Genomic DNA, 27,287 nt, shown 5'->3' with positions numbered 1-27,287 from the left:
AAAAAGACTGACCAACCGTCTTTCCAGATCTTGTGGCTTTTGGGATTTTTTCTTTAAAACACCTCTCCAGATGAGCTTGAAAACCTGCAAGGTTGGCTGGCTGGGCTCATGAACACCATTTGCAATTTCTTTTCAGATTGCAGCTTGTTGGGTGCAATTAGTTCCTCTTGTGTGGTGTGAGCATGCACAGGTAAGATCCCTAAATTTTGCAAAAGGGTCTTACCCCTTTATTTCCAGCCACACCTACGCCTTTCCCTCTCTGAGAGCCGCAAGATTCCCATCCACTGCACAATATGTAATGCTGCCCAGTGACGTAAGACATATGTCAGAAGCCACCAAAGACCAGTGCCAAGCAATCTCAGAGTATCTAACGCAACTCGGCCACTTCCGCTTTCCCAACAGCCTCCAGGTGAGCTGCTCGCCTAACCCCAGGATGTCTTTGGGGAGAGCCCGAGAGCCACAGTTCCATATAAAGCTTTCGGCTGGGTAAGAGGGCTGCTGTTCTAGCAAGAGTTAAAGGGACGGGTTGTCTGTTGACTCCGTGGTGATTGGCAAGCGGCGCTGTGGTAGCTGCCTCCTCACTACAGACCGTACAGTAGTCAGCAGCTGCCACTGTCGGCTTGGCGAGCAGCTGGGGAGAATTTTTTCTTTACTATGCAAGATTTCTCCCTGCACACAATGGCTGAGAGACGCTTGCAGTGGGGCACAATTTGGGCTCATCCCCCACTCCAAGGCCCTCCTGCCTGCTTGCCCAACACTTGCTCCTCCGCCCCCTCCAATCCCCTGGCTGGATGCAGTCACTCACCAGCAACTGGAAAGCAAGGTCGTCCACCGCCTGTTTGCCTAACGCTCACTCAGAGACCTCCTAGCTCCTACCCCCCAGCCCCCCCTCCCACCTGGGTGCAGCCAGGTTCTTTCTTCTTCTGGTTCCAAACTAGAAGCCCCGGTTGGTTGGTTAAAGTGCGGGTTAGATCCTAATGCTCCATGACTGGAGGTTTTTAAAAGGGAGAACTTTTTGGCAGCCAGCTGGCAAAGAAAGCTCTCAGCCATGTCCAGCGCCACTGCCACTCCTGCCGGCTGGGTGGGCAAAGGAAGTGGGTGGGTGGTGCAAGCATGGTGCAGATGGACGGGCCAAAAGAGTGAGGAAACAGCAACCAGGTGGGGGGGGGGAGTGAGCGGGGGCAGGCCAGGGGACCATACTGGTACAGGGGCATGGCCAGGCTGCCACTGCTACCAGTCCGCAAACGTATAGCTGATTTCCACTAACGGTACGCCCATATCAATCCGAACCGGAAGCAACCCACCTTTGCTTTGGGGAATGTGTAAGGTGGGAGGGCCATCTGTTTTGCCTCAGTTCTGAAGCCTCCGGAACCGTCCCTTATCTCTTTCCCAGGACGGCCATTTCTACAACAACTCCACACCTTTGGATTGGTTCATTCAACATCGGACTGAAGGGAGGGGTTTCTAACTCATTTATCCTAATGGAATTGGCTAAGGGGAACATAGAGAATGCTATGCCTTTGTTTTGCAATCACCTTACTTTCAATAAAAAATTTCTTTTGAAAAGCTGAAGTTTCAAAAGTTCGTGCTTTCCTGAAAGGGGAGAGGAGGAAGATCTCACAAACAGCTTAGGTGACCACTTCAATCATAAAGCAAGTTTTGCTAACAACAAGAATCAGTGGTATAAAATCTTATGATTAACAATTTGGGTAAAACAAAAAATGACAACAACACAAAAACTGGGGGAAAATGAATTCAAATAATACCTATTGGCAATGACACTGACAATGACAAAAATGATCTTTCTTGAGAAAAGGATTTTATAATCTTCTTTCATTAGTTCCTGCTCACTTCCCTTCCCAATTCTGTTGCCAGGGGTATCAGTTTATTTCAGCCATTGTATTACATTATCAGTGTAATAAATACATTCAATCAAATGTTCATATAGATTCCTGATCTGCCTCCATATATTAATATTGTTTGCATTTTTATTACACATTTGAAATTTTTTAAAAAGTAACTTTATCCTGTAATTTTTATTCTACAATGAAGCCCTGTTATCAATATTGGAACATACCTTAGCATTTAAGACAGTTGTCCTGTTATACATCCATATTGATAATGAATAGAAGGTCTACCATATTAATTATTTCTTCCTCAATTTATAAACATGGGCTGGATAGACTTCTATTGCATTAGTAATGGTGCAGTATTGAAAGTGCAGTATTGAAAAGGGCACCGACTGTGAGGTTTGTATCAATTTTTAGTACACATTGAAAAACCCACTGGGAATTTCCATTTGGATTATGACCACTTGAATCAATCCAAATCAGCTAGTTGAGCCTCCAATTAGCAGGAGGAAAATTGCTCATAATGATTCTTAATTTATTAAATGTTATGGTTATGTTGTAACCATTTAGAAAACTGGATAAAATAATAATAAGATTAAGTCATGTACCTTTTTCTCTTCCCCAGAAATCTATTTACTTAATATGAAGTGAATTCAAGCATGTAAATTTTTAGATAGGATCTAAATTTGTATCAGTTGATAATATTTAAATATGCACAAGGATTTAAATTTGCTAATATCCTAATCTGTCTATAACTACAACTGTCTATAATAGTAGATCTCAAACATTAAGAGGTTTCTAACCAACTTCTTTTTAATTGGATGTGCTACAAATCCTCAATTTATGACTACAATAGAGCCCAAAATTTATACCAGGTGCTAGTTGTCTGAGGGTGGAGGTCACCTCCAGTTTCAATAGGCTACAATGAAAAATGGAATGAACCTGTCTAAGTGTTTGGTTAGGAATAGTTTCACAGTGACTGGATCTATAATCCTTGTGATGGGGAAAGTGCCTATGAATTTTGGCCCCAGTTTCTTTGAGGGTTGAAGTGACTGTAAAAATTTGGTGGAGAGGTAGACTTTGTCTCCCACTTTTCAGTTCTTTTTGTCTGCTTGGGCCTTGAAAGCTGCCCTAGACTCTTGTAGGACCAATCTAACAACTGGTCATGTATCTTGTAGATTGTTGATCCACTCCTTAAGAGAGGGGATTTTTGGCTCCTCTGAGGACAGCTCAGACATGGGGTTGAATTGCTGGCTCATGGCCACTTGTAAAAGGGTAAACCCTGTACTGGGTATACTTAGTTGTTGTATGCTACTTCAGCAAATGGCAGAAGGTCATTGTCCTGTTGATGATTAATAAAACATCTTAAATATTGTTCCAATTTGGAGTTAACTTTGTTTGAGGCCCTGTTAGTCTGGGGATGATGGGAGGAGTTAAGGCCCTGGAAGGAGCCTAATAAGTTCAAAAATTCCCACCAAAACTTTGAAATGAATTGGACTCCCCTGCCTGAAATTATTCTTTTTGGGGCTCCATGGAGGCAGTAGATGTGTACCAGGAACATTTTGGCCAGGGCTTTGGCAGTGGAGTTCTTCTGGCATGGGATAAAGTGCATCTGTTTGGAAAATAAATCCGTAACAACCCAGTTTACAGTATATCCCCTGCTTTCAGGGAGCTCTACAATAAAGTCCATAGAGATCTCTGTCCAGGATGCTGAAGGCCCTGCTATGATTTGGAGGAGACTGGAGCATTTCCCCTGCCATCTTTTGGCTGCAGCGCAAAGAGGCCATGTAGCTTTCAATGTCCTTTTTGAGTGACAACCACCAAAACTGTCTCTTGATAAGGTGCAGGGTTTTTACAAAGCTGAAATGCCCTGCAATTTTGGAATTGTGGCATTTTTTCATAAAATCCAGTCATTGGGATGCAGGTACATATAATATTCCTCCCACCCAAGCCAGGTTATCCTTAATCAGGCAGTTATTTTTATGTGACTGAAGCCATTCATCATTTGCAAGCACTTTTTTGAAGGCTTGGGTGGTGTCTGCGATTAACTTAGTTAATCTTGGCTTGTGCCCTGGTGATTATTTTAGCTGCTAGTTGTGGGGTTTGGAGGAGGGCTTTTATTATTTCTGGTTTTGTGCTATTGTATTATGACTTTCTAGAGAGCGTGTCTACCAAGAAAATTTCCCCCCATGGGAGATATTTCAGCGTGAAGTCAAAGTGCTTACATGGGAATCCCTCTTCTCTGACTTGAGCATGGAATAAGCCCTTTTGGCTTGAAATAGCTCATTTTCAAAGAATTCTATTTGATTACGATAGCTTTCCGTAGCTTGCTCAGAGGTGCGGAGAGAATCATACATTTCTCCTTGTGTGTGGGAGTGAAATTTCTCCGGCTGCGAGAGCTTTGGCCTGGTGCGGAGCGTTTCAAAATCTCTAAAATTTTGGGAGCTTGCATAATTAGGAAGATAGTCTACTGACCTCAGTCGTAGATTGTCATCTCCTGGAGCAGTCCCATCTTGTTGAGATCTGGGTGAGATCTGTCCCACAGCAGATTCTTCATCCAGTCCGGTTGCTGGAGCAAGCGGGGCTTTGAGGGTTGTAAATCTTTGTAAAATACTTTTCACTTCTTCATCGGAGAGAGCAGAGGTTTTTATATCTCTTGCAGAAAAATCTTTTTGTTTTTTTTCTTCCTAGGCATTTTAGAAAGTGATCTAAATCAGGCATTCCTCGGTCGTGAGATAAATCATTTCTCTCTAATTAGCCTAGAGTGCTTATCTTCAAAGTAACGAAACAAGGAGAAAGCCATAAATCAGACAACCATCCTCTGGTGCCATGATAAGGATATAATTTAAACCCTTTATAATTAATGATGATGGATCGTGGCTTCTCCTGGAAGTATACTTCTGAATAAGCAAAAATAAACCCGAAGCATGTTCTAATAAAAAAACATTTTAATATAAAAGAAAGTAAAAATACAAACTTGCTAACTGAATTAATTACATCTTGGCAGAGCTATGTGCCTACCTCTCTTGGCAAGCGAATGAAAAAACAGAAGTGAAAGTTAAGAAGGAATGTGAAAGTGCATGCGCAATAAATCATTGTCAGATAAGAACTGTGACATGCGCAATAAATCTCAGCACAGCTAGTAAACCAATTAACGCAGTGACAGAGCAGATGAAATCTACTAGAATAGGACAATGGTCATGAAGGTGGTCTCTACAAGTGATGTGGTACGCTAAGAGCACGGCAAGACACAAAAGACACCCTGGTCAAGCACTGCTGGTACGCTAAGAGCACGGCAAGACACAAGACACCCTGGTCAAGCACTGCGCCCATCCCATCTCCAAATGTCTTGACTCTTGTCCTGCTATTGGAGCAAGATGGAATCTGGGAAGAGAGAGTGAGGCTGACTCTGTGCACCTCTCCCTCACTTTAATCCAATTCACATGCAAGTCTTGACATCTCCCCAACTAGATATTAAGGTCCTATTCAAATACGATGGATGAACATCATCACTTGTCATAAACATCAGAAGCTTACCCCAATGCAATTGGAAGAGATACCAGGATTTTTATCTGACACGAATCATATAATCTGTATATCTAGCACCAAATTATATTCATCCTACAATTCAATACACCCAAACAGAACGAACATTGGACTTCATAGAAATAAGTACATTTCAGTATTTTATTCCCTCCTGCTTAGCCAATTCCCATTACATATATAATAAAAGATTTCCTCTGATAATGTAAAATGACAGTGACAATCACACATATAGGAATAGTAACTGTGTTGATTCTCAGGATAGATAATTTGCCCTAAATAGTTTGATCCTCTAACATTTATTTTTCTACAACAAATCAAAAGAGATCACTATAGTTTGTGGTAGGATTCCACAGAGCATATTCAGATAGGAAATAAAGACACATTTGAAGGTTGTTACAAAGAGAAAGATTTTTATGATTTCAGTGTTGTTTGACATTGCCTATTCTCAAAGGGAGGAACAGAGAGGACTATTGTCTCCAGATATTGTTGATAATACTATTTTATCATTTCCTTTATAGGCATATCCTTATCCCCTAAAATCAAGGTCTACTGATCCTTCTTCGGTTATATTTTCTATTTATTTCACAAATTGCAAATATCATTGTATTGTCTTTCTCGATGGATGAAATATATAAATTATGAACTATCTTAACAGATCATATATGAGAGAATATAAATGCACTTTATGTGTATTGAAGCTTAGAAACATCCAAACAGATTGGAAGCTGGTACAGCAAAAAAAAATCATACATTATCTTAATCTACTCAAGCAAAACAAAACTAAACTAAAGCAAATACTTCCCATTTTCATTCTAATTCATAAGATTTCAGCACCATCTAACTGAGAGAAGCAAATCACATGTATCCAGATTCTCTGTGAACATAATGAAACTGCATAATTGGAGAAAATGGTCAGTTAGAATATAAAAACATGGAAGTTTTGATTATGTTCTCATTTATATTACCAGAAAGTTCTGTATACTTAAGCCACTTGGGCAGAATGGTTGAAAGTAAAGAGGTACAGGAATATAATAAATGAGTATGTGGCATTTTTATAAGGCTGCAATTTACATTGGTTGTTATTAAGCAAGTCACTCTGTTATTAAGTGGGTCATTCTGAGAATAAGATGGATGGTAGCTAAATTTAAATAAATAAATAAACGTTATAGGAATATTTCTTTTAATTGTTGCTTCATTCAAAAAAATGTAACGAATAAATGAATTAACTTTCATGTTTATGGTGCAAAGCAGTAATGGTATCCTCTTTTTTTCACTACTGGTTCAGTAGTGGGAGCGTGCACACATCTGGGCATGCGCAGAAGGTCCGTGATGACATCTGGGTGGGTGGGTGGAGCCTTGCACTGCTGCCACTATTGGTTCACCCGAACCAATGCCACTATTGGTTCGCCCGAACCAGCAGAATACCACCTCTGGTGTGGAAGGCTTAAAATATACTGCTACGAACTGATCAGTTTCAAAGGGTTTGTTTGTTGTGATCGTTTTTGATCATAATAGGATCATTAAAATGTTAATACTGATTAGTAAATAACTGGCTTTATAACTTTACTACCTCTATGCAGGAACCTTTCTTGCCATAATTAGTATTAAGGAAATTTTGAAGTGTAATTCTTTTTGTGAAGTTAATGAAATGTACTAATTCTTTTAAATTAAATAACAATTTAAAATTGGACCCCCCCTTTTTTTTTTTACTGAACTGATGACGATTCCTGTTGTGCTTGAAAACACATTACTGCATTTACGGAAATTAATGCTGTTTTTAACCATTTTTTTTCTTATTTGTATTTTGTTTCATGGCAGAAACTCTACCTATTGTATGAAGGTATCCATTTCACTGACAGTGGGTGAAAATGACACTGGTCTGTGCTACAATTCAAAGATGAAATATTTAGAAAAAGCTGAACTTAGTAAAAGCAAGGAAATGTCATGCCCCAACATAGAGGATTTTTTAATACCATATAGAGAGCCAGAAATCTTATGGTATAAGGTAAGAAATGTTAAAAATCTTGAACAAAATATTACATCTTCTTTTGCTCCATTTCTAGTATCTGAATTTTTATTTTACATAGAATACACAGGTTCATAAGATTTTGAAAAGTATAATTAGAAAAAGGTTAGCTGAAAAACGGGGGTGGGGGGGAATAGCAATGTGATATTTGATGGACAAATTTCTAAATGCAGTAGGTCATTTTTTTGTTACTGAAAATGAAATTTCTTTGTTTATATTTTCAATTGTATACATAGCTATTACATTCTTTATATATTACTAAATATGTTCAGTTATTCAGCAATTAGAAAATAGACACATTCATAATGCATAGTAATAGTTTTAAAAATCCAAGGTATATAGTTCTAACAAGATGTTTTTGTGCATAAATGAAAAAAATTGAAAGATGAATAAAAGAAATCATACTTTAGCTTTTAAAAGTGAGGCTGCATTAGTTATTTTAATAACTAATGTCTCAGGCCCTGGCTCCAGTAGATGGTATTTAACACTGTACTGTTGCACCCATAACATGCCTGACCCATAAATGAATGTGTCACCCTCTTTAAATATATACTTTTATCCAGTTGCCATACCCAAAGAAAGATATTTCCTATGGAAGAGGAAAGAATCGCATCATTTTAAACAAATAAATTTGCCTCATTCTCTTAATAAAAATAAATCAAAATCCCCAAAGAAAATGTTTTCTATTAGTGTTAGGATTAGGGCTAGGTCAGATCATGAGAAATCCTTAGAAACAGATATGAACCAGAGCAGCACAAGAAGGGCCACTAAAAAAGGATCATGCAAAGAAGTACAGTACTGTTGGAACTAGTGACTCAGCCATGAAAAAATAAACCATGGGAACTTAAGCAATTCAAGAACAATGTAGCAACCAATAACTTTTTTATGAATGATTGTAGTATAGATTATGCTTCCTGCATTTCCTCTTCTTTCCTTCCTGACCTTCTATGGTCCTTCTTTCCCCATCATTAGTTTACATATTCCGTTTTTTAAATATACTTCATAACTTCTGATAAAGTAGACAATAGAATACAAGCAAATAGGGTGGCTGGATAGCACATTGGTCAGAGTACTGCCTCTTGTCACAGGACATCTTAATTATTTATGAAACATGGCTTACGCATGAAGAAGAGGCCAGCTTTTTTTCTTTTAATTGTTCTCCACATGCCGGATTCCCCCCCCCCATTTTTTTTATTGATATTTGTGTTCATGTTATTACTATAGATGGTTCATAATATATAACAATTTATTTGTTTCATTTTTTTCACAACATTAAAGGATTCCTGGCTGTTCCATTAATCCTATTGTGGGATTTAGGAGAAGCCCTAATTTGATATCTTTCTCTTGCATTTATGGTAACATAAGAAGCCAGAATGCATGAAACCTCTACAGAAATTTTTGTGTAATAAAAGACAAAAGATTTGTGTGCATCCATATCACCTCATTCCATCCATGAGAAATTTTCTACTCAAAAATATTTTAAAATATATTTGTGTTTCACAGAATTAAAGGTCTACCAATAGGAGAAAGAGTGTTTTCTCCATAAGAATATGTGAAGCAACTATATATTTCCATGAAGCAGTTTTTCTATTTCTATTTCAGTGTTATAAGAATATGATTCCAGAGGAGAAAATTGAGAATTGGTGAAAAAGAAAATGAAAGATGAATAAGTCCTTATGTTAATGGGTATATTTTCCTACTAAATGTGTTCTAAAATAGTTTCCTGTCAAGCAATGCAATGAACTTTGTACCGGTTTTGAGACTTTTTTTTTATAAAGCTTTTAAGATTATAGGTTTTGAATCAAACTGATGTCTCAAATAAAAGTACAAGGGCTATATTTACTAAAATACTGTAATTATCTTTGCGCAGGAATGCCAAGTCACAATCTGGAGACCAAGCGTTTTGTTCAAAAAGGATATTCTTGTTATCCGGGAGGTCACAGAAGATGACATTGGAAATTACACTTGTGAATTAAAGTATGGACTCTTTTCTGTCAGAAGAACCACAGAATTAACTGTTACAGGTAATTAGAGGTTTTAAGTATATATTTTTGTTTTCGATCACAGCCTCTTTTCTTTTTATTGGTGTTTTAGCAATTCACAAAGGTGTCTATTTTTTTAAAAAAAACTGATATTTTTTGTAGTAAACAGTGACTGCAAGAATTTAGAACAGGTTAATCCTATTTTGAAGAGTTGTTGATAACTTAAAACTGTAGTAAAGAGAGTTTTAAAGTTTTGAAGGACAACATATCTATATGACAGATAACCTTTGGGCATGCTTCTAGCTCACTCAAGTGCATAACTGTTCACTTCAATAGTTATGCACTTGATCTTGGTTGTGTTCTTGTAGACATTGCATTACCCAAATTAGATAATCAGTGTGTGTTACCTAGTTTGCGTAACGAAACATCTGCAAGAAAACAACCAAGGTCGGGGAGCACTAAGAACCCCTCATTTCATAAATATTCCCCTTTATTAGAACTTTATTCAAACTATTGTAGTGCTTGACGAAATAATTTTGTCTTTACTGAATTGCTTTCCATTACTTGTGTGAAGATAAAAGAGAATCTTTATTTTAGTTCTGTTATCCTGTGAAGAAGCTAATTTAGATGTTGAAAATGTATTACTTACACAGTTATTGTTGTTAATATCCACCCCCACCATATTTTAACTTTTACTTCTATTTATTTCAGGGAAACGGTAAGGATACAATTATATGTATAGTTATTTTATTATATGACATTTCTTTTTTTATTGTTCAAATTTTATTGATTTTAAAAGTTTTACAGGGAAAAGGGATTATAAGGTTATAGAACATTTTGACAGCTACATCGTGCGGGGGGAAGAAGCCCCCCCCAGGTCTCACAACTTTTACAAACAAAAATAGAGAAATATCAACATTTACATAGGTATTAGCAGTTTTGAATTTAACACAAAATCATCCGTATGTTTCAATCATTTTGTTTTGTATCACTTCCATAAAGGTACATTGTAACAACAATTGCAATAATGTTTCAAATCACTTTTGTGATCTGAGTCTTCTAGTTGTCGCATCCTCCTCCCCGTCCACTGGCAGAGCCTCAGCCCCTCCCTCCTTTGTTTCTTGTGTAACATCCCCCATTTCACCTAAGAGAGCACTGTGTTTTTAGTGAAAGCCTCTCCTTCCACTATTGTGTTGATTCTAATTCTACTGCCCTCCCAGAAAATCAACATGCCTTCTGGTAACAGCCACCTAAACCAGACCCCATTATTGTATTATTATTTTTTTTGCTAAGAAGGAATATTTCCTTCTGTTATCTCTTACTTTCTTTGGGATCTGTTTAAGAATGGTTATTTCTTTATCCTTATATTTTAATGGTCCCCCCCTTTGAGCTCCTAGAACCTCATCTCTTGTAGTTTTTCTAAGAAATTTAACATGAACTTCCCTTGGAACATTGTGTGTTCTTGCATAGGCTGAATTAATCCTATAGATCAGCTCAATATCCCACCGAAGCTGTTGTTTATCTCTGTTAATATATTCTGCTAATATTGTGGTCATAATCTCCTTAAGATCTTCATTCTCAACTTCTGGCAAGTTTTGGAACCTAAGGAAAAAAGACATCCTTTCAAATTCCATTTTTATCATATGATTTCCAAATTCTACATTCCCCTTTGGATTGTCTTCATCTCATCTCTCATCCCAACCGCACCCTCCTCCAGTACACCTATCCTCTGTTCATTCTGTATGGTTTACTGTTTCGTCTCTCTGAGCTGTTCATTTAAGTCCTGCAGTTGATTTCGTCCTGTCCCTTTAAAATGGATTGAAGCATCTGGTGAATAGACAAATCCTTTGCACTCTCTTCAGAGGCTTTAGGTTGTAAAAAAGATCCTAATTGTGACTGGTGAGCAATGGGGCTGGACGTGGAAGATGTTGGGGCCGATGAGGCCTTACCAGGCGGTAACTTCTTTGGACCCATCATGAGGCTCAGAGATAATTATTGTTCTATGCAAAGAAATGGTGTCTGTGGGAGAGCACAGCCGGTAGGGATCACCAGGCAAGCAAGTCCAAAGGAGAATAAATCGTCTGATACAAAACTAGAGCAAATTGGTGGGTCAAAATATTCCAAATCCAAGGGAAAAACGTATGTGAAGAGGCTCCTGGAGATCTCTGGGGTGGAAATTAGTTGAAAGCCATAAAGTTTTCCAAGGGAGGAGTCTCATTCATAAAGTCAAAGAAGAAGGAGGAAGTTGGCCATATTGGCTCAGCCAGTACAGGTGGTCAGGAAACAACAAAATCAACGTTTCCATACATAGTTTAGAGAAGAATCAGTTCAGCCATCTTTTCTCTCGCAGTTGTGGTCAAGAAAGAAATTTTTCCCCATTATTTAAGGGAAGTGAAAGTAGATTTTAAACTTTCTCTCTCCCCCATAAAAGGGAGAGATTTTCCAAGTGCCACTTTTCCAAGGGGAGTGGAAATTCCCCCCCTCCAATCTGAACTCCTCCAGAGGTTGAAACAAAGTCCCCCCCAAAAAAACTGCAGAACAGTCAAAAGAGTAAAGACAGTAAGAGACCTGGGGAGACCGCTCACCTCACCGCGCTTCAGCTGTTTCGTTCGAATTGATCATTTCCTTCCAGGCTGCGTTCGGCGAAGCGGCGGTGGCATTCCGCGCACTCCCTACGCTCTCCGGCTCCTGGGGCAAAGCTGAATACCCCCCTGCAGCCGCTGCCATTCCAGGGGGTCCCAGCAAGCCGCCCCTACAGCAGGGCGCCTCTCCAAGGCACCCTGTGCTCCCCCTAGACTTCAGGGGAGCCCACCGAAGCAGCGAAAAGGCGGACGCACGTGTCCGTCACCTTCGGTTGCCGGAAGTCGTCCTATTATATGACATTTCTGATTGTTATTTTCAATTTATTTTTAAATGATTAAGGGTTTAAGAACTAAATTACATATAGTTTGTTATACAGAAAAAGGCTATTAATAAATCATGACCATGGACAGGCAAAAAAGAGGAAAGAAACCTTTCTTAATCCTGGTAATTTAAGATTTGCATTAAGGTCAGATTTAAAAGTGTAGAATTGCTTCACCTTATGATCTATACCAGGGGTGGCGAACAAGTTCGACAAAAAGAGCCAAAATTTTAAACTGTGAGAGTCAGAGAGCCACACCACGCAGTGACCTGCCAAAACAGACAAACACTCACACAAAAGCATATAATTTTAACAATAATATATTAAACACATAATATAACATGCTCAGTCAGGTGTTTTTTGTTACCTTGTTGGAGTGATGGGATGATAATCTCAGTGGGATTTCTGACACAACATGTGACACACGGGCAGTGGTGGGTTCCTGCCGGATCGCGCGCTCCCTTTCGGCGCTAAACCCGGAAGTACGGTCTTGCCCCGCCCCTGGCGACGCGACGACGCTTGCCTGCGCTCCACCAGCTCGGCTGGGACAGGAGACGTTTCCTCAGCGGAGTGGAGCGCCTGAAAGGGACGCAGGCTCAGCCTGCCAGGCTGCCACCACTCCACTGAAGACATTGCTGAGCAGAGAAACGTCTCCGTTCCCAGCTGAGCTGGTGGAGCGCAGGCAAGCGTCGTCGCGTCGCCAGGGGCGGGGCAAGACCGTACTTCCGGGTTTAGCGCCGAAAGGGAGCGCGCAATCCGGGTTTAGCGCCGAAAGGGAGCGCGCGCGATCCGTTGCGATCCGGCAGGAACCCACCACTGCACACGGGTCCCCCCGCTCTCTGGCCCGTGCAGTTGTTTCCGAGGGATGGGAGACGTGATGACGCAGCCTGGGGGCGGGACTACGTGCTCGGAGATCTCTCCTCAGAGGTCCCTCCTCAAAAGCAGCGTAACAAAATCCAAACTTGGCAAAGAGCCACAGTATACAAAATAATGATAAGAGGCAAAGAGCCACATTCATTTTGGCCGGGAGCCGCATGCGGCTCGAGAGCCGCGTGTTCGCCACCCCTGATCTATACACTTAGAATATAAAAATATAATGCTAGAAGCGACCATGGAGGTCTTCTAGACCAATTTCTTGTCCAAGTCCTTACACTACCCTGGACAAATGGTTATCCAACCTTTTTTTGAAAATCTCCAGTGAACACCCACAATTACAGAAGGCAACTTGTTACATTGATTAATCCTTGTTACTGTCAGGATACTAAAATCAGTGAAAGTTGGTGTTTTCTTTTATTTAATTAATAATAAGCCCATGAAGAAAGCTAAGTTGAAACTGGATAGTGGTTTATCAAAGATTGTTACCTTGGAACATCAGCTAAAAAAATTACATACAGGAAGACAATCTTTCCTCTCAATCAAATGGGTGTTAGCAAGAAAATTGAAAAGTACCTGCTCTAGTAAACTTAGAAATTGTTATAGGTAAAGTGAGTGAAAGCATGCATTTGTTGAGATTTTGGCAGTGAAATACCATTTCTCTTTCAATAAATCTGATTTTTAAAAAGTTCATGAGAATCTTGTTTTCTATTGCCGAGATGAGTCTTTGGACATTTAGATTCAATAGTTATTTAAACACTGCCACATTTAAATCTGGAGACAAATGCAAAAATTAGGGAGTAGCTTTCAATCATGTACCTTCCAGAGATTCAAGGCTGCCAAGTTTTAAATAAATCATGTACAACTGAAAGGATTGTTATGAATCCAGAAGTGGATTCTACCAGTGTTTGACATATAGCTGAATATCTGCATATAATGCAAAATGCATGGTTTACTCTTCTAGCTGACCTGAAAATGTTTCTCTACATACATACATATATACATACATACATACATATCCTGATGGAGAATTTGTTGTGGATTTTTTTTTGACAAAGGACAATACTGATTTATTTCTTGTATAGTTGTGAGAGAGTTTTTCAAATTCTTTTGCTTAGTCTAAATCCTATAAATGCACAATAATGTGTCTCACTACCAGCTGTTGATCCCAGCAGCTGTTCAGTCACTTGCAGCTTTTCAAGTTCTTTGCTCTTGCCCTGCTTGTGGGTCCCTTCCTTTGGTCCATCACAAAAACTTTAGTGACATAGGCTGAACTTTCCTGATACCTTTTATCTAAGTTTTCTGCTTTCTCCCCTAATCTTTACATTTCTGCTTAGGAAACTCACATTTTTTTCTTTATGAAAAGTCTTCTCCCATTTTGTTTCAGTCACTGGTGCCTATAACCTTGTTGAAAGTTGAAGTGTTCTGTGAAGTATTCATTCCTGAGAGTACACAATTGACCTGAATAATAATTAATGAAGCAGCTTTTGAAACTGTAATAGAGATGAGGTTTCTTTACCAGAAACACCTCACAAGCAGTGGTGAAATTCACATTTTTTTACTACCGGTTCTGTGGGCGTGGCTTGGTGGGTGTGACAGGGGAAGGATACTGCAAAATCTCCATTTCAAACCCACTCTGGGGCCAACCAGAGGTGGTATTTGCCAGTTCTCCAAACTACTCAAAATTTCTGCTACCGGTTCTCCAAAACCTGTCAGAACCTGCTGAATTTCACCCCTGCTCACAAGGAAGGTAAAACATGGCTAATTCTATTAGGAGGAGAGTCAAACAGCATACACTCTGTGCCTGTATACTTAGGAAGAAAAGCAGAAGGTAGTGGCCTCAGATTATCTTAGATAGAGATAGAACTATAGACAAGGAGGTTATACAGAATAAACCCCTAGCTGTCTCCTTTTAGTTTTGTGATCATTATGTTATAAAGTGCTAAAGACTCCGTCCATTAGCTCTGGATTTCCAAGAACAATATGGTCTTCCCTGAAAAATATATCCAGTTCTGGGATATTTAGTGCAGAAATAATTAAGAATTTAGTTAAGCAACTTAATATAAGTAGAAAATGATTTTAGAGTTATTACAAGTTAAATCCAACTTTATCAAGCAAGCCGCCCCCTCGGCAAGCCGCCCCTACAAGGCATCTTGTGCCCCCCCTTGATTAGGGGGGGCCCACCGGGACAGCGAGCGGCGGACAGCATGTCCGTCGTCCACAGAAACAGGAAGTAGAATGTTTAAGATATATATTTGTATTGATAAATATATACAAATGAATATGTTTTGTACATTTCTTTCATGATGTGCCCAAAGAATTGTATGCATTTATAAGCCACCAGCTTAAAAATATTACATTGGTGTACTAATTACATTTTAATATATACTTATTACATTATTACAAACTTATTGTATTAAGTTCGTTTCTTCAAAGTATTTAAACAATTTAGAGAATTAAAACTCTGTACTGGGGAATTACCTATTTAAAGTAGTTGAAAGTATAGTCCTGTTTTGGATATCATACAAATGTTAAACTCTTTTTGTGTGTGTGTGTTTTCAAATTCTGTGTCAGAACCGCAGCCAACTCCACAAACTCCACTTAAATGTACATGCACTATTTTGCATGATAAAGTTTCAGTTATAGTAATACAGAATGGGAGGAGAAATCTGAGCTGGAGACAGTTCAGATAATGCATTTGCATCTAAGGTGAACATTTGAAGAGTGATAATTTTTTTCTATAAGTTATGCTGCAGATGCAAGTAGTGCATTGGGAAGCCTTAACATGTGCACAAGGGCTTCCATATGGTTATAATTAGTTTACATGGGAACATTCACAGATGTACTTAGACTCCCATTTTTGACAATTACATCGTATGCATGAACAGCTGCTAGTTTATTAATGTTACACTGGTACATGACCTGATAAGGTTTCTTATGAGAAAACAGAAATGGATCTTGAACAAAAACATGACATTGATTGGATGATTTAAAGAAGAAATATACTTATAATACAAAAATAAGATAGGGAATGATAACTTTGATCTGATTACTTGATTATGAATATAATATCTCTCAATAAATGAGAGGAAACACCACTTATTTATTTATCACATAAATTAAAATCTTGTTGATGCATGTGTTAATTAAATCTAGGATTCATCAGTGATTACTAGCATTTTAAGAAGACCAGAATGGAGTCTGAAAATGTATATATGTAATATGACACATAGACTCATAGTTATAGTCATTATGAATATTCTCTCTGTGTGTCCCCCCCCTCCCTCCCTCCCTCTCTCTCTCTCTTATGGTGCCCAACTCAACAACTGGATGGCCAACAGAGTTAAAACAAAATAAAACCAATTATAAATAGTCCAAAAGTTAAAGTACACGGTGGCCAAGCAACTTTAACACAAATTGCTAACATAACCGAGTAGATGGACCCTTCAATCCCTCAAGTCCTAGGTCTGGGCATAGAACCAAATTTTTAGAACTTTAAAAAAGGCCCACAGGATTGGATTCATCCTGATCTCCAGAGGAAATTATAACATATTATATATGAATGACCTGGCAATTTCATCACTGAAAGTTATTAAAATTAATAAGTATAATATTATTAATAGTTCTGTGGTTATTAGGGGAAAAACAAGGGATATTGTCTTCCAAAGTAGTCTGCTTGTAATCAACTACTGACTGAACTACACTTGAATTCTGTAGCCATTTACCTGGGGGTAAAAATCTTTGAACTTAATAGAAGTTAGTTCTTTTGATCAAACTGCAACCTTTCCAAACTGTAGATAATATCTAAAGTATTGTACATAAGACTGATTTTATCATGTTGTCTTCATCTATGCTTTTATATAGCTTTCTTCTTGTAATTCTGAACTTGCTGATAGCAGCTTGAAATCCTTATTGCCTCCATCATAGCCTAGTAGAATGAAGAATATGAATAATGTGCAAAGAGATTGACTACAAATTGGTGCCCTGGGTAGATCACTTTTGGGAACTATGGTTATTTTGTACTGACAGTACATCTCTGTATAATGGTTGTTTGGGGGAAGTACAGCATCTTGCTTTCATTATCATGTATTCTCCAATATCCTGGTGAATATTTTCCACTATGTTTACAAGGATGTGGACTTTCTGGTAATGGCGAAATTCAATTTCTTTTACTACCGGTTCTGTGGGCATGGCTTGGTGGATGTGACAGGGGAAGGGTACTGCAAAATCTTCATTCCCACCCCACTCCAGGGGAAGGATACTGCAAAATCTCCAGTCCCAACTGATTCCTGGGGTAAGGATTTTGCAAAATCTCCATTCCCACACCCCACTCTGGGCCCAGCCAGAGGTGTATTTGCCAGTTCTCCTAACTACTCAAAATTTCCGCTACCGGTTCTCCAAAACCTGTCAGAACTTGCTGAATTTCACCCCTGCTTTCTGGGTTTCATATCAGGGTACATGGTTTAAAGGCTTGTCTCAAGGCTTGGCAGGCAGAAACATAAGCTGTGTAGTAGGCACACTATTTAGTCAGAAGAAGAGATCAACACATGCTGGGAAAACATATAATAAAAGACAGTGGAAGGTCAAAGGGGATGAAACTTTTTTATAAGAGAAGTCAAGGAACCAAAATATTTGAAAATTAACAGCATGTTACTCCTTTTTTGAAGCTGGAGGTGTGTGATTAAAAGGAAGGTGCCAAATTCCCAAGTCAAAATATTTATCATATCTTATAGCCCACATTGAATTGCATTGTATAACATGCATGTTGGATTGGATTGGATTGGATTGGATTTATTAGATTTATATGCCGCCCTTCTCCCAAGGACTCAGGGCAGCGTACAGCATTAAAAAACACATAGTACAAAAGTTAAAAGGAAATTAGAAACAGTCCAAAAAACAAACCCAATTTATATAACACTCACATTTTAAAAATTAAATAAAATTATCAGGCCAGGCCGGCTTGCTGGAAAAGCCAACTTTTTAGGGTGCGTCGGAAGGACCGGAAGTCAGGGATTATGCGAAGCTCCGGGGGCAGCTCATTCCAGAGGGAAGGCGCTCCCACAGAGAAGGCTCTCCCCCTGGGGGTCACCAGCCGACACTGTCTGGCCGACGGCACCCTGAGGAGGCCACCTCTGTGGGATTGTACTGGATGGTGGGAGGCTACTGGTGGCAGTAGGTGGTCTTGCAGGTACCCTGGGCCTAAGCCATGGAGCGCTTTAAAGGTCATAATTAGTACCTTGAATCGCACCCGGAAGACAACCGGTAACCAGTGCAGGCTGCCTAAAAGGGGTGTAACATGGGAGCACCTAGGTACCCCCATGATAACCCGCGCAGCCGCATTCTGGACCAGCTGAAGCCTCCGGGTGCTCTTCAAGGGCAGCCCCATGTAGAGAGCGTTGCAGTAGTCCAGGCGAGAAAGGATGAGGGCATGAGTGACTGTGCACAGAGCATCCCAATCCAGGAAGGGGCGCAACTGACATACCAGGCGAACCTGGAAAAAGCCCCCCCTGGTCACGGCCGCGTATCCAGGAGGACTCCCAGATTGCGAGCCTTCTCTGAGGGGGCTAACATTTCTCCCCCTATCATGGAACAAGATGCACAAATCGGGATGACGGAAACCACAGCCACTCAGTCTTGGAGGGATTGAGCCTGAGCCTGTTCCTCCCCATCCAGATCCGCACAGCCTCCAGGCATCGGGACATCATGTTGAGGGCATCGTTTGGGTGGTTTGGGGTAGAGATGAAAAGTTGGGTATCATCAGCATATTGATGATACCGTACCCCAAAACCATGGATGATCTCGCCCAGCGGTTTCATATATATGTTGAACAGTAGGGGTGAGAGAAACGACCCCTGGGGCACCCCACAAGTGACGCGCCTGGGGGTCGATCTCTGCCCTCCAGTCAACACAAACTGTGACCGATCCGATAGGTAGGAGGAGAACCACCGTAAAACAGTGCCCCCCACTCCCAACCCCCCGAGTTGTTGCAGTAGGATACCATGGTCGATGGTATCGAAAGCCGCCGAGAGGTCTAATAGGACCAGGACAGAGGAGCAGCCCCTGTCCCGGGCCCGCCAGAGATCGACCAACGCGACCAATGCCATCTCCGTGCTGTACCTGGGCCTGAAACCCGACTGAAACGGATCCAGGTAGACAGCTTCATCCAGGTACTGGGGAAGCTGACGTGCTACCACACTCTCAACAGCCTTCGCTACAAAGCGAAGGTTGGAGACCGGACGATAGTTGGCTAAAGAAGCTGGGTCCAGGGAAGGCTTCTTAAGGAGGGGCCTCACCACCACCTCCTTCAAGGCAGTGGGAAAGAACCCCTCTCTCAATGAAGCATAGGTAATCGCCTGGAGCCAGCCTCGTGTCACCACCCAGGAAGCCGAAACTAACCACGAGGGACACGGGTCCAGCACACAAGTGGCAGCACAGAGTCTCCCCATAATCCTGTCCATGCCCTCGGGGGTCAAAGGGTCAAACTCATCCCAGATTGTCTCCTCAAGATTCATCCCCGTCGGCTCGCCCAAATCTACCCAGTCAGAGTCCAAGCCTGTCCGGATCTGAGCGATTTTATCCTGCAGATACTGAACAAATTCTTCAGCCCTACCCTGCAAGGGGTCTTCCCAAGTTCCTTGGTTAAGTAAGGAATGGGTCACCCTGAACAGGGCGGCTGGGCGGTTATCTGCGGACGCGATAAGAGCAGGAAAATGTTGCCGTTTTGCCGCTTCCATCGCCACTAAGTAGGATTTAATATGAATTCTTACTAGTGTTCGATCAGATTCGGACCAGCTGGCCCTCCAGCCACTCTCTAGGCGTCTTTTCCGGACTATCCCAGGCTTCCACTAGGGCTTCGGTCGAGTTGTGAGCAAGGGATTCAGGAAAAGTCCCAAGCTCCATCAGGAACCTTTCGGGCTCCATCAGGTGCCTGGGGCGGAACCATCTGGTCGGTTCCGCCTCCCTGCAGCGAGCGATAGCGGTATGGAAGTCAAGCCTGATGAGGAAACGATCAGACCATGACAAGGGTTGAATAGAAATATCCCCTAAATCTAGATCATTCATCCACTGCCCAGGGACAAAAATCAGGTCGAGCGTGTGTCCCCCATTATGGGTGGGGTCTTGAATTAACTGAGTTAGGTCCATAGCTGTCATGGAAGCCATGAACTCCCGAGCTGACAAGGATGTCTCGCCAATGGAAGGCAGATTGAAATCCCCCAGGACCATAAGCCTGGGGAAATCAACCGCCAATCCAGCTAATACATGCAGCAGCTCCGGCAGGGCCGATGAAACGTAGCAGGGAGACAGATACATAACAAAAAGGCCCACCTGAGCTCCAAGGCCCCACTTCACAAAGAGGGACTCACACCCGCCTATCTGAGGCACAGTGACCTCCTGAGGTCTGAGACTTTCCCTAATAACCACCGCTACCCCCCCCGCCCCTGCCCTGGGCTCTCGGCTGGTGAAACGCCCGGAAGCCTGGTGGGCATAGTTCGCTAAGGGGCACCCCCCCTCATGGCCCAACCAGGTCTCCGTAATGCACGCCGGGTCCGCTCTACCCTCTTGTATGAGGTCGTAAATGAGGGGAGCCTTATGTACCATGAACCTGGAGTTAAGCAACACCAGCCGGAGACCAGGGTCCTGTAATCCCGGGCACCTGGGGGTGCGAGAAGGGTAATGAGGTTCGGAACGCGCGATCACTCTTAAACAGCAAACCCGCATCCTCCGAACATCATTTGGCCCTCGGCCCCCACCATATCTGCCTCTCCCACAAACAGTAGAGATGGTGAACCCCCCAATGGAATGGCTTAATGTCTCCCCCGGAATCCCAACCCTTCCTAGCCCTCCCAACCCGCGCCCATTAGTTAGCGCTGGCCTGTGCCCTGGCAGACTCTCCCCCAAGCCTGTCTGAGCCATCCGAATCAACCCACCCCTCCCACTCCTTAAAATTTGGTTTAAAAGCCCCTGTAAAAAACCCTTAAGAAGTCTCTTCTTCGCATGCCACCTCTCGGGATCCCAAGATCCGTCATTAAGGATGCGTCTTGATAGGTCAGAAGGCCATCCCCAGGAAAGGGGGAGTTCCCAGAGGGAATAAAGTTCTGTTGCAGTATAGCATAGAGGAGAGTGTGGCATCAACCAAATGGGATGACATCATGGGGAGATGGAATGAGGAGATGACATGTCCACGGGGGGGGGGGGGAGCCGGCAGTGTTCAAAGGGGTAGCAGGAAGCTTATGTCCATCATAAAATAGTCGGTGTTGGGGTCAATATGTAAGGGTAACGGCCAGCTGTCCAAAATCGCAGCAGATGCTAGCTTGCGAGGTGGTAAAGCAGCCAGTGATGGCAGCAGAGGATAGCGGCGGCATCAGCGGCTGCTCCAACTCCGACTCCAAGCTAAGCTCCGCCCACGCCAACCGCACTCATATCCATCGTCAGGGCCGCACTCCATGTTGGATACGGATTTGAATTTCCAATGTAATTTGATGAGAAAACAGAAATGAATACTTGCCTTCTTGGTAGTATACAATGCTTTCTTTACTTCTTTCTTTCATATTATTTATCTAAATCATGGGAAATTTTAATTATATTTGTAGTGCTGAATATGTAGATATAGATTGAGTAGTATTTTTGAGAGATTATTTATTTTGACATTTCAACTACTTTTCTTTAGTTTTAGTATGTCTAAACATAAACGTTGGTAAGCTTTATTTCAAGTTTTCATACTGCAAAGATAAATATGGAATAGTATTCTAATATTTAATGTAATATTTTAAATGTACTTTCATACTATTACTTTTATTTTAAGAAAGTAAGGAATATAGAATAACAAAAATGCATCATTTTGTTAGTTTGGCCGGGGTGGTGGAGGAATCATCATGAAATTATTTGAATACAGAGATAAAATTACAGTAACAATACATTTTTCATTCCTTGTCTATAATCTTCTCCATGTCCTGTGATGTGATGTATTAAATTTCTATCAGAGCCTATAATAATTTTAAAAATAAGATGAGGTATTAGAATTCATGAAAAAAGTGACTTTATGATGAAAAATCAATGGATTTTTCTATATTCTTATATTGTTTAAATGAAGTTCAAAGGTAATCATAATATATTAAAATTTATGCCATCTAACCTCCACTCTGCAATTGCAGTCAGTTTCCTTTTTCTCTTTTCCTCTGTTTTTCTTCTACATTCTTGCTCAGCATTGACTCTCTTTTAAATAAGTGCAGGACATTTCTATATGGGTCCGGGTAGAAAATGTTTCCAGAAAAACCTCTTTTATTATACAAATGCTAAGTTTTTTTAAACAATACATTTCAAAGTTACAACAGAGCTCATTGAATAGTAGGTACAGCTGGTCATCAAAAATATGGATATTTCCTCTAAGGTCATGTCATCAAACTTCAGGTGACTAGTAGCCCTCCTGCATTTATGTCTGCTGTATACACTTCAACGGCTCCCACCAACCTATGTCTCCCATCTCTGCCCATTTGTCCACCCTGAGCTGTCATCCCTGATGCTCCCACTTCACCATCTTCTTCCTTCAGCTGCTGACAAGCACCTGGCTGAGGTGGCTGCTGGCCCTTTTTAATGCCTTGTGCCCTACACTCTGATGCCCCATCATGCCCTACCACCTTTAGCTGAACTTTGCCTTCTTCCTTCTGCTGCTGATGAAATGCACTTGGCCAAGGGAGCTCCTGGCCCTTCACAAAGCCTCAACAATATATCATGAAGGGACAGGAGCTCCTTCGTCAGGTGCATGATGTTGTTAATAGACAGGCACTTGATTGACTAATTGATTGATTGAGCCATTAAATTGATGTTGATTCTTATCAATCACATAGGTTTTCTCCATGGTCTTTCAATCTTACAACAATGCATGTAATGTCACGATGTTAAAAAATTTGCTAGGCCTGAACTGAATGAATTGACACTCAAGAGTTAAACTAGGAAAGCTTTATTGCGCAGGTCATAAAACAAAATGTTATCTGAAAGTGATTTATTGCGCACGCGTTACACATTCCAAATTCCTTTTTCTTCTTTTGTTCGCCTGCTAACTTGGCAGACGTAGCTTTCATTATCAAAATGTAACCATTAGTTATTTTCTGTTTCATTTACTTTTATTATTTTCGTATTAAAGTTTGTTTATTAATTAGAATACTTAAAGACTTTTATTTTTTTCTCAATATCTCAAAAGATATGCGGAAGGGAATCAGCCACGGTCCATTGATCTCAGATATCAGGCGTTTTTTCCCCTGACAACTTGGTAGCAGAGGATGGTTTTGATGATACCAGCTGAGATGGTTACAATTTATGGCTGTATTTTCCCTTCATGCTATCTAAAGATAACCGACTAAGCCTAATTAGCAATGTCGGAGAAAAAGAGAAAGAAAAGAAAAAAACACGGACATGGAAAGCGCTCGAAAGAATCCATTCCCTCAGACACAGAGGAGCAAGATTCTTCAGGTGCCGAGCCACATATGGGGGAAGGAGCTACAGAAGGCAAGATCTACGGACTGAGGTCAGTAAACCTCCCTCATTATCAAGATACAATTAATGAACGGCAAAAGTCTAAACGGCAACTGCCGGCAGAGAAAAAATCCTCCCACGCAGAAAGCAAAGTTTATGAAATCTCCCCAGATGATGAGCAAGAAATGCAAAGCTATCTACATTGATTAAAGCTGTTTGAAAAATATACTAGGGAGGTGAGAGAGTGCTTTAATGAAATAAAGCGAAGTAGGGGGAGCTCCCCCACTCCCAAAATGTCTGAGGACGCCATCTTGTCTTCAAAACAACAGCCTAAGACACACCCCACAGAGTTCATTGGTCAATTAGAACAAAGAGACATGTACACGTCACCGAGGTCACGTGGTCCCTTGGAGTCAACTGAACTTCCGCATACGTATAGAAAGGTGAGGCAGCCAAAAAGTGAAGCTGCACTGCCATCTGCTGGCGGAGAAAAATTATTACAGCAAAAGATGAAGCAGTTGGACCAGATTTTTAGAGATCTGTCTATGAGTTTTACAGAAGCCCAAACTTTGCCCTCAAAGGTTAAGTCTTCAACACCCCCTGGCGGCGTTGAATCCTCCCTAGATGGAAAAAGGCAAAGCCAAAGGCGAATTCGAGGAAGCCAATTTGATGTTGCCACGCAAAGGCCAATGATGCAACCCCAGCATCCCCTGGTTCAACAACCAGATTTGCAACCAGAGCAACAAATTGTTCCTCAGCAGGTATTCACAGTCACCCCCTTGACTGGTGAGTCCAAATTAAAGGAGTCAGGAGAAAATTATAAAGCCTGGGTCAGTGAAATTGCGCTCTTGCTTCGAAGAGAAGGCACACATTCCATGATTTTTAATCCTCCTCCTCCACCGTGGACGCCTGCAATAAGAGACCTCGAAAACAGAGCAATCACGACTTTCCTCATGTCAATGGAAATTGAGATCCAAGGTATCTTTCCACCTGATGCAACTGCCCAAGAAATTTGGGCTATTTTGGAAGATTGCTACAGGCCCGTTTCAATTGAATTCTCATGTTTGCTCATGTCTGAGTTCCATGGTTCGAAGTTGAAACCTGGTGAACGAATTGGTGGACATTTGACCAAACTGAAAAGAATGAGAAGTGAATTGAGACAAAATGGCCATGTAATCGATGATATCCAAATGATTAGCATCATGATTAACTCATTGAATTATGAATGGAAAGATGCTGTTGCAAAGATTAACTACGTGCCTATTGCTCAACACACAGTTAACCACGTTTGCAGACTTTTAGTGGAAGAGGAAGCTATCAGGTTAGCTACACCACATCTGCACCGGCCTCCAGCATCAAAGGCTCCAGCCAGACGTCCCTTCCGAGGAAGAGGCTACGCTCCAAGGATGCCAAAATGCTACACCTGCAACCGTGTGGGACATGACACCCGGGATTGTCCCCAACGAGTTCCAGCTCCCGCCACGTACCAGCCCAGAGGAACAGATTCCAGAGGCAGAGGTAGAGGCGGAAGACAAGGTCGTCGTGGTCCAAGGCGTGATTCACAAGCTCCACTTGTGACACTGGCCATAACCAACGTTCCACAACCTGATCCAAAGTTCGACAGACGTCTTTTGTGGACTTTAGATAGTGGAGCAGCTGTGCACGTTACCCACAGAAGGGAACTTTTCACAGAGATGGGCGAACCAGAGCCCGAGTATCGAGAACTGTATTCCTTCACCAACCACACTTGCAAGGTCATGGGAAAAGGAACTGTTTACATTGAAGAACTCGATACACACATCCCTGATGTTTATTACATACCTTCAGCAACCAGTAACTTGCTTAGCCAAAGTCACTTGTCTAGAGAGTTAAAGTTCCAGGTTCACCACCTCGAAAAAGCAAGTTACTTAGTTAAAGATGGAGATATTGTTGCTGAAACTATGCTGATTGGTGGTGTTTATTACTTAAAGCCAAAGCCTAAAGGGCAAGCACAGGCAAGTATGCAAACTCCAAAAAGGCACAACGCAGACCCAGAGAGAGTTGTCCCAGAGAGAGAAAGCGTTACTGTGCCAAAGGCTCCTAAAGCCAACAAACAGAGAAAACAAAAACAGATTGCTCAGAGCAAGCCTGAGGGTCCTCATGAAACTGTTAATGTTGAGAATTCACTAACTGGTAAACCTTTGCATTCCAGGTGTATTCACAAGTGGCACAGAAGATTGGGGCATGCCAGTTTCCGTGTTCTTAGAAAGATGCCGGAGTTCGCAAAAGGTTTGGATCTAAAGGGGTGTAAGGTGTTTTTGGATTGTGCGGTTTGCAAAAAGGCTAAATCCAAGGCGGCTGCAATTCCCAAACACGCTACACGCCTGTCAACACGCATTTTTGATTTGGTACACACTGACATAGTGGGTCCTTTCCCACCAACACTTGGTGGCAGAAAGTATTTTTTAACAATTGTAGATAATCATTCTAGATATGGATTTGTATATCCTATGAGAGAGAAATCTGAGACCTTTCAGATCTTTAAAGACTTTGCAGCGTTTATTTCTACACAATACCAAGTTCGCATCGCCAGAATCCAGAGTGACCGTGGTGCAGAATTCATGTCTCAGCGTTTCCAGGACTGGATGCGTAAGAATGGAATTCTTCATCAGACATCTGCTCCATATACACCGGCTCAGAACGGAGTCGTAGAAAGAAGACAAGGGGTTCTACAAACCATGATGCGTTGTCTTCTAGAAGATGCCAATCTCAGTAACGCATACTGGGGTGAAGCAATCAAATATGCAAATTACATTGTCAACCGTACTTGGAGCAGTGTAATCAATCAAACTCCTTTCTACATGCTGTATGGCTACAAGCCTGATCTCAAGAACCTCCATATTTTTGGTTCATATGCTATGGTGAACACTCCCTTAAGTCAAAGAAGAAAGGGAGGTACAGTAGCAAAGAGACTAAGATTTATGGGTATTGATGATAATTCAAAATGGTACAAATTCATTGATACTAAACATGTGATTGTCATTTCACAATCTGCTAATTTTGAGGAAGATATTGACTGGTCCAGGATTCATTCCAATGATCCTGAAGTTTATTTTCCTAGAGATGGTGTTCCAGATGCCACGCAGCCTGATGACAATTCGCAGGCAGATGTTCCTTCTACCAGTTCTTCACAACCTGATGTTCCGTCTTCGCAAGCCGCGGATGCTGATGCTAGCGACGAACGTGAGGACGAGGATGATGATGATGAAGAAGAAGACTGGTCTGTTGCTCCTAGACGCTCCAAGAGGGCCACAAAAGGAATCCCTCCACAACGTTATTCATGGCAACTGACAAAAACACCAGTACCTTTGATTTGCAACGTTACTCTTCCTCCAGAGACATTCACACAAATCAAACAGCTTCCTGATTCAGAACAAGACAAATGGTATGATGCAATGCAGGATGAAATGGACAGTTTAAAGAAACTTAATGTATTCACACCTGCAAAACCTCCAGCAAACAAGAAAGTCATTGGCACCCGATGGGTCTACAGAATCAAGAAGAAACCGAATGGTGAGTCTTTATACAAAGCCAGACTTGTAGCTCAGGGTTTCGCTCAACGTTATCCTGAGGACTACACAAACACTTACTCACCAACA

At 41.4% G+C, this 27,287-nt stretch overlaps 1 protein-coding gene across 2 annotated transcripts in view; it reads left to right on the top strand.

Annotated features, from left to right (window-relative positions):
• The window catches only part of IL1RAPL1 (interleukin 1 receptor accessory protein like 1), a 1,014,047-nt gene that overhangs the window by 643,748 nt on the left and 343,012 nt on the right, over positions 1-27,287 (top strand). For both annotated transcript variants that reach the window (XM_081950467.1, XM_081950466.1), the window contains exons 4-5: positions 7,215-7,401; positions 9,293-9,446. In XM_081950467.1, the coding sequence (XP_081806593.1) occupies positions 7,215-7,401; positions 9,293-9,446 (341 nt within the window). The remainder of the gene's footprint in view (positions 1-7,214; positions 7,402-9,292; positions 9,447-27,287) is intronic.

This window comes from Natrix helvetica (genome assembly GCF_964273705.1).
Source record: "Natrix helvetica genome assembly, chromosome: 4".
NCBI classification, from domain to species: Eukaryota; Metazoa; Chordata; class Lepidosauria; order Squamata; family Natricidae; genus Natrix; species Natrix helvetica.
Note: the sequence above shows the minus strand (reverse complement) of the source record. Positions and strands in the feature narration are given on the sequence as shown.